General features: G+C 43.4%; 1 protein-coding gene across 1 annotated transcript in view; it reads left to right on the plus strand.

Annotated features, from left to right (window-relative positions):
- The window catches only part of slc41a2a (solute carrier family 41 member 2a), an 11610-nt gene extending 5898 nt beyond the window's left edge, over positions 1 to 5712 (plus strand). Inside the window, exons 7-10 of the mRNA XM_008287118.1 lie at positions 422 to 501; positions 4478 to 4609; positions 5258 to 5406; positions 5491 to 5712. Coding sequence (XP_008285340.1) covers positions 422 to 501; positions 4478 to 4609; positions 5258 to 5406; positions 5491 to 5667 — 538 coding nt within the window. The 3' untranslated portion in view covers positions 5668 to 5712. The remainder of the gene's footprint in view (positions 1 to 421; positions 502 to 4477; positions 4610 to 5257; positions 5407 to 5490) is intronic.
- Positions 5713 to 7158: the final 1446 nt, after the last annotated feature.

A 7158-nucleotide genomic window follows, 5' to 3' on the forward strand; every position in this document is an offset into this window, starting at 1 on the left:
ATGCAGACTTCTGTAAACACAGCTGCAGGGAGGCTCACTTTACAACTGATAACTGACTCATCAATCTTATATTGGTCTTACAGTCTTTCTGCCTCCACACTCACTGTGGCCTTGGAACTGAATTTGTGGTCGAAATTCCTTTTTTACAGTTTATACTATTCCAATGTGTATTTCTTATATTTTACATAGTAAGTGTGTACTGCATCATGTGTCTAAGATCCACAGACAGAAGTTATCCTATTATGAAACTTGCAGAATAATTAATGCGTCTGAATGCAGCATCACACTTCTTTCTCAGTGTTTCTCTGTTTGTTTGTTTTTTCTTTCTTCAGTTTATTCATTTGTTGCGGTGCCAGTAGTTTTTAGGATGACATGTAGGCTCGAGCTTCTGAAAGCATGCTTCTGCTTGTCTTTCCATTAGCATTGGAGGACTTATTCTGGACAAGACTGTTTCTGATCCAAACTTGGCAGGAATTATAGTTTACGCTCCAGTCATAAATGGTGAGTCCTCTTCTTTATTTATATGCTACCTTTTGTGAATCTAAGTCAGTCGAGCTATGAATAAATATTTTACGCTACATTTTTAAGGCATGTGGTAAATCATAGTGTTTTCTGTCCTCGTGCTAATTCATTTTGGCCTAATTTTGACAAATAGACTTCTAAACAGTTCAAGAAGCAAAAAAAATACACAGAGGGATAATGTGGTAGTATCTTGGTGTTTATGGTAATGCCGGGCGGTCTCCATCAACCTCCTGTGGTGACTGAATCTGCCAGCGGTGATGCTCAGACATCTCTTCTGGATCGACTACTGGTGTCTTCAAAAGTTCTCAAGAAGAAAAGTCTTCAAACAGCTTTCAGAGTCTGATGTGAATAATGTTTATTCAGTACAGAGGAGCATCCCCTGGCTCTTTCTCATACGCCGTGATGTCTCATCTTCAAATTCAGCTCGGGTTTGCATTTTATGACTCTTTAAGGAAAAATGACTACATACTCACAGTCCATGAGGTAAATGAACAGGACAATGAGAAATCAGTGAAGTACACTAATGTGATTCAGGTAGCATAGGTATTACCTTTTAGAGTGTGCACAAAAGGATCTTTGCTTCTCTTTTCTTTGCTTCTTGGCCTTTAATATGTTATTTCTGGAAATGGTTCAACTAATTGCTTCTGATTGAACATTCACATGCTGCAATTTAGCAAATGACTTGTGATTTAAAAGCCACCACCAAGGAAGGCGTGCTGCGTTGAATGGCCGCTGTGGCTCTTCAAGTCAGCGGAAGGTGGATTCCCTCCTGCTGCTTCATTCAGTCCAACAGCGTGAACACAGAGCAAGTTGGAGGCCCAGCGCATGTCAGAGGGACGGAAATAAATGCATGTGGAGTTGAGGGTGTTTGTCCAGGACGGAGGGGAAACGTGGAGGTGTTTCTGATACGAGTGCAGAAGGTGTCGGTGTTCATGTAAGACGAGATGAAACGAGAGCTTTGAAAAAGGAAACACGGGAAGAAAGTGAGAAAAGAACATCTGGATGCTCCATGTTCAGGGGCATCACATCTGTCAACATCGCAAAATACTAAGAATGAAAGCAAAGAAGGCTGGAGTCATTTTAGCTGCACTGAAGCTGCACTTCTGACTGTCGAACCTGTACGTTTTTTAATGATGCATTGGATAAAAATGCTGCATTTAAGCTACAAAATACTACAATTATCACACGATGATGCAAGCTTGTCTCTAAAATGGACAAAAAATTTGTATTTAAAATGATTCATTAAATTTCCCGGGAAAATAATGTAATAATGTGAACGATAATGAAAACCTACAGCATCGACAGCGTCGGTCAGCTCAGCAGTACTGATGGAGGTAACATGAATCGGCTCCGTCCCTTCCTGACTTTCTATCACAGTTTTAACTTAAGGTGAGAAAATAAGCTTCTTTCTAAGGCATGAATGAAAATGCCGTTAACTGAAAGGAGAACACTTTGACATTTCACTCAGCACCAGCGTGTGATTGTGCTGTAAAAGCAGACGTCGCCTTTGCCCAAGGACGCAACCACCATGACACAGGTTACAGGGCAAAATCAAACCACCAACCTTCCCATCGTTGAACGACCCGCTCTACCACCTGAGCCACAACCACCACGCAAAATTTCTGGAAACTTCTCCTGCACTTCTCTACATGTGCACTGCTGAGCTCTGTGTTCAGTCCAGGAACAGAACATTACAAGTCCAGTCCAGCATACTTTGTTTTATGACTCTTTAAGGAGAAATGACTACGTACTCACAGTTCATGAGGTAAATGAACAGGACAATGAGAAATCAGTGAAGTACACTAATGTGATTCAAGTAGCATTGGTATTACCTTTTAGAGTGTGCACAAAAGGATCTTTGCTTCTCTTTTCACGGGATTCTTGGCCTTTAATATGTTATTTCTGGAAATGGTTCAACTGATTGCTTCTGGTTGAACATTCACATGCTGCAATTTAGCAAATGACTTGTGATTTAAAAGCCACCACCAAGGAAGGCGTGCTGCGTTGAATGGCCGCTGCGGCTCTTAATGTCGGCGGAAGGTGGAGGCCCAGCGCATGTCAGAGGGACGGAAATAAATGCGTGTGGGGTTGAGGGTGTTTGTCCAGGACGGCGCCGGATGATTCATGAAATTTCCAGAGGAAAAAAATGTATAGGTGGCGCTATGACTGTGAATGGATTTTGGCATATGGATGTGATCAGGACAGCAGTCTGATCAAATATGTAAAGGTTGAGGCAGATTGGAGCAGGTACAGGGTAGTTACACAGTACTTCCTGTTTCATGGCGAAGGATCAAACATCAGAGGGCCACCGTAGCCACACCCTTCGACCGTTGCAGATGATTTTGATAACATTTTACCGTCAAGGCGTATTCTACATGCTACCCACGTTTCAGCGCTCTGTGACTTACCCCCTAGGAGGAGTTAGCTCAGATTGGACAAACAAACAATCCAAAATGGCGGACTTCCTCTTGAGTTTAGGGTATGGCTGTCACCGACCTTTTTGTTCGTCCTGACCGCCTCCATATACCTACCAAATTGCGTAGGTCTGGGTCAGACATGCTTCCGATGGGACTCTGTTGAAATTTTCTCGATGGCGCTGTGGAGCCATTTTTCGATTGAGGTGTGTATTTCCCCCTAATTATAAAATTTTTCACCGGGTCTGATGTGTGTGCCAAATTTTGTGAGTTTTCAAGTACGTTTAGGACCTGAAAAACATGTTTCTTTGTGACAAAGAAATAATGACGTAGCAGTTCCAATAGGGTCCTACGCACTGTAGTAAGCATGTATTAATAAAATACAGAGAACAATTATGCTTACCAGGGTGTCTTAGAGGTGGGTGAATCTCAGCTCTATAAATTGATGTATATAAAGAAACACATCAGAAATTGTGACATAATTGTTTTTTGTTGTTTTTTTTGCCGTAGGCCATGCCTTGCTCCGATCGTCGGTAAAATCTTGCTTGTGACTCCTCCCCCCGAAGACAATGATTTTATACATTTTATGCAACTTTTCGCGCCTTTTCCCATTGTAAATCCTAAAAAAAAAACGTTTTCAGAATCGAGGGGCCCTCTCTTATGGAAAGCATGTGGGAACATACCCAAAAACACACGTTGCTACCCGATTTCCTTTATTGTTCACACATGCATTCTGTGTGTGCCATCAGACACTCAATGTTTTGTTGAGCATCTTGGACACCATGCTGTGTCTGCTCCTGGTGCATGGCAGGGCCGGTGACATTACTTCCTTTGTCACTTCATTTCTTGTTGGACCATGGGAAAGGGTGGTAAGTTGGGAAAATTACATGATTTCTTTTGTTACTTAATTTATGCTAATTTATGCACAGAGAACAATAGATCCACCAAAGTATTGCCAGAAAATATGTAGATCCTCTCTCTAAGAATGCACAGAGTTTCTCTCCATTGTAATTGTAGGAGAATAGATGGAGCGTATTCTGCATTCCCTCTGCACACGGTGACAGCATCGGGTTTTGGGGTTGTGGCCATGACAGGCACCAGTGACCTTCTGGCCACAGCTCCTAAGGCCGCCTCTGTGATGGAGGCTTTGGACATGGCCCACTCTGACTCCATGTCCCCAACCTCCCCCAGGATGCAGGAGAAACTCTTCCGGAGGTGGGAATTGAAAGCCCCACGGACAGGGGCCTCTGCCAGACCTTCTCAGTTCTACGTGTTTGGGTTTACCAGGTCTGTCCGGCAGCCTTCCCCACCATCGGATCCAACTCACCACCAGGTGGTGATCAGTTGACCGCTCTGCTCCTCTCTTCATCCAAGTGTCCATTATGTCCCTGCAGCTCTCTGAAGGCAGTACAACACATACTGTATTCTCATCTGCAATGCATATTATTATTTTTCATATAAAGCTTATTATGTACATGGCAGTTAGCTTAATAGTGCAAAACTATCACACAATTGACCCCTGCCATTTCTGTTCTCTCCAGGTATCGGAGGAAACCTGGTCTCCATACAGTCTAGTCGTATTTCAACCAACTTGCATATGAATTACTCTCCTGGAGAAGTTCCTGAGGATCGCAGGACCTGCCACAACCCTTGTCAGACTTTCTTTGGTTCAGGTAAAGCTGATTCAAACCAGTTTAAATTTAAGTGTTTCCTCTTTGGGGCGTCAGTTCAACTCACAGTCACGCACCTTGTTTCCAGCTTCTACTGGACTCCAGCTCCCGTCTCCCTTTCTCCTTCTGGCTTTGAATTCAGCTGAAGCGTGCATTTAGTTCTCCAGCTGCATGACCTTGAACTATACACAAACTTACAAGCTCACTTCTTCAGACAGTCTTTTCATCCCTGTTGCTGCATTTTCTTAGTCTTTCATGGGTTGTGATCGCACAGGATTGTTCAGTTTGTGCACAAATGTACTTTAACCATCATATTTCCCAGTTTTATCATTTTTTTGCACACAAATCTAATTTAAACCTCCCAGTTTTGTCATTTGTGTAGCTATAAAATCCCACAACAAATGGCTAGCACTGTCACCTCCACCTTTCTGTGGGAAGTTTGCATGTCCTGTGTCTGCTTGAGTTTTTGCAGGGTGGTGCAGCTTCTTCCCACAGTCCAAAGACATGCTCAGTGCAGGTGTGCTTGGTTTTCTGTCTACGTTAACCCTGTGATAGACTGTATAGGCGCCTGTGACCCACCACGGGACTGGGCGGTGCATAGATCCATGTTCTCCCTTCACCTAATACACACAACCTGATGTTGTCATGCAGGAGCAAACCATCGATCTGCTCAGGTCCTGCTCCTTCTGGTCATCCCTGGTCAGCTGATCTTTGTACACACTATTCACGTGATGAAAGGAGGCCAAACTCTGCCCAGTCCTCTCTTCATTGTCGTCTTCTTGTCTGCTTCCCTGATCCAGGTGAGTCACATGACATGCAGCAAGGTTTTCCTTTTGCAAACTCCGTCGCTGGTTTACAGTAACTCTCACGCTTCTGTCGCTCAGGTCTTCTCCTTGCTCTGCATAGCTGACTGCATGGTCCATTGTCTGTGGCGGAGGGGTAAAGACCCAGACAGTTATTCGATACCCTACCTCACGGCCCTCGGGGACCTGCTCGGCACCGCTCTTCTATCTCTGGCCTTCCTCATGCTGTGGTGCATCGGTGACTCGGGCAATGTATGAACTGAGGAGGAAGAAATATTGCTTAATAAACGCAAGGAAACAGAACCTGGGTGTCAACAGCAATCATTTATTCCTCACTCATCTTTTTGCAGACATTGTTGGCTACTAGTGCATAGCTTGAATCTGTGGGTGTTTCCTCTTTCAAGATTTTATCACACACCTTAGCAGGGAGTTAGGTACAGCTGGGCTTTTGCTCATCCCCCACACTAGACTGGAAACTTGAGGTTTAGCAAGTTGTACAACTGTGTTTGTTCAGTCTCCCCCTATGGGAAAGCTGTAAGTTATGGTCATCTCTATTCGGCTGAGGTAGTTGTGCTCAATAGCTGCAGTTGATGTGACTTTAAAGTCACAAAGGAGGGAAACGTGGGAGTCAGCACATGCATGAGGCCTATTTGCTTCTGTTGGCATGTCTGGATTTCCACTGTCTTGGAAATATTCCACCAGTTCCCAAAGATTGTTGGGGAAAAAGCCACGGTCCTCTCCTCAACGCACTGCTGGGTCGTTGTGTGGAGGCAGAAAAACTGTAAGACCAATGTGAGAAAACTGTAAGACCAATGTAAGATTGATGAACCAGTTCTCAGTTGACAAGATTAATGAATTTGCTCTCAGCTGTAAAGTGAGCCTGTCCACAGCTGTGTTTACAAAAGGATGCATTCAGATCTAACTAAAAGGTTTTGTGTCCCCAGAGATTGGTGATGAGATCAAATTAAGAGACTGTACATGACATCGATCCTACAATGAGACAGCCTCAAGATGACTAAAAAGGTTTTTAAGATAATAAAGATGTATTTTTAAAAAATAAGTGCTGATCATCAGCAAACCTACCGGTGGCAAATGACAATCCCAATACATCAACCTGACATTAAAAGCCAATTGTGTGATAAGAATCTGCCTCCATTAGAAATCCTCCGTGGGAAAGAGAAATAAAGGAAAAGGGGGGTGGGATGATACCTACTCATTCTGCTATATAAAGGGGACCCATTTTGACACGTCTTCAGTCTTTCTAGAGGGCTCAGTTTGTGACAGTGTTCCGCTTTGCTGAATACTTGAATAAATTTACACTCTGTGCATTATATCCTTGGCCAAGGCTGATTCTTCTGAGTCATTGTGACCTAACCTACATGAACCCTTGCTAACAATTTTGTGTGATCTCAGACATCTCTGCATTAAGCTGTCAAGAAGGACCTTTGACCCCGTTAGTTGGTAAATTTAATACTGGATATAACATGGACAATAAAAGTACATCTGTTACGATTAGTAGCAGAACTCAGGCGCAGACAACGAAACACAGCAGACTGATATCAGTACAAGAGCTTTAATGAATACACAGGTTATCTATAATAACAGAATATACTCAGGATCATTACCCGGAAACAATCTGGCTAGGGTCAGCAAACTAACCGAACATTAGGAGACGCTTAGACACTAGAGCTGATTAACGTTCAAACAATATGACAATCTGCGGCAAGACGCACACCTCCGCTACTACTG

Source organism: Stegastes partitus, unplaced genomic scaffold, assembly GCF_000690725.1.
Source record: "Stegastes partitus isolate 25-593 unplaced genomic scaffold, Stegastes_partitus-1.0.2 Scaffold487, whole genome shotgun sequence".
NCBI lineage: Eukaryota > Metazoa > Chordata > Actinopteri > Pomacentridae > Stegastes > Stegastes partitus.